Source organism: Oryzias melastigma, linkage group LG16, assembly GCF_002922805.2.
Source record: "Oryzias melastigma strain HK-1 linkage group LG16, ASM292280v2, whole genome shotgun sequence".
NCBI lineage: Eukaryota > Metazoa > Chordata > Actinopteri > Beloniformes > Adrianichthyidae > Oryzias > Oryzias melastigma.
The window spans coordinates 11,489,577-11,490,066 of record NC_050527.1 but is presented as its reverse complement, the minus strand read 5'-3'; the positions used below and the strand labels follow the sequence as shown (position 1 = coordinate 11,490,066).

Below are 490 nucleotides of genomic sequence, written 5' to 3'. Positions count from 1 at the left end.
GTTGGATTTGGGAGGAAAGAATACAGTGGAGTTTGTGGTTTTTGCCCAAGTTGACTGAAATGTTTTCTGAATGTCTTAGATATGTGTTAACACTTTTTTACACAACCATGAAGGGAATCTTAACTGTTTATATATAAAATCCTTTCAAAACATTCATTACATTTTTGGGGTCATGGTTTTTAGACCATAAGTCACTCTGGAAAATCGCAGCAGTATTAAAACATTTTTTTTAAATTAAATATAAATCACACTTTTGGGAAAAAAAGTGCAACCGTTCTGAACAATTTTGCCAAGCCCAACATAATGCTGCATTTATACCAATCCAAGAAATAGACATCACCCTTTTATCAGCCGCAAAATGGATACAGGGCTGTAGATGTGAATTTTGACCTCCGGAAAGCTGACATTTGACCACTGTTTAACATTATTTTCTGTTAATAAAAAAAGGTAGCCTTGCAAATTGTAATGGAAAATCAAATATTTATTTTAG

At 32.9% G+C, this 490-nt stretch overlaps 1 protein-coding gene across 1 annotated transcript in view; it reads left to right on the top strand.

Annotated features, from left to right (window-relative positions):
• The window catches only part of LOC112143824, a 4,085-nt gene extending 3,995 nt beyond the window's left edge, over positions 1-90 (top strand). Inside the window, exon 7 of the mRNA XM_036215908.1 lies at positions 80-90. Within this exon, the coding sequence (XP_036071801.1) occupies positions 80-90 (11 nt within the window). The remainder of the gene's footprint in view (positions 1-79) is intronic.
• The last annotated feature ends 400 nt before the right edge of the window (positions 91-490 follow it).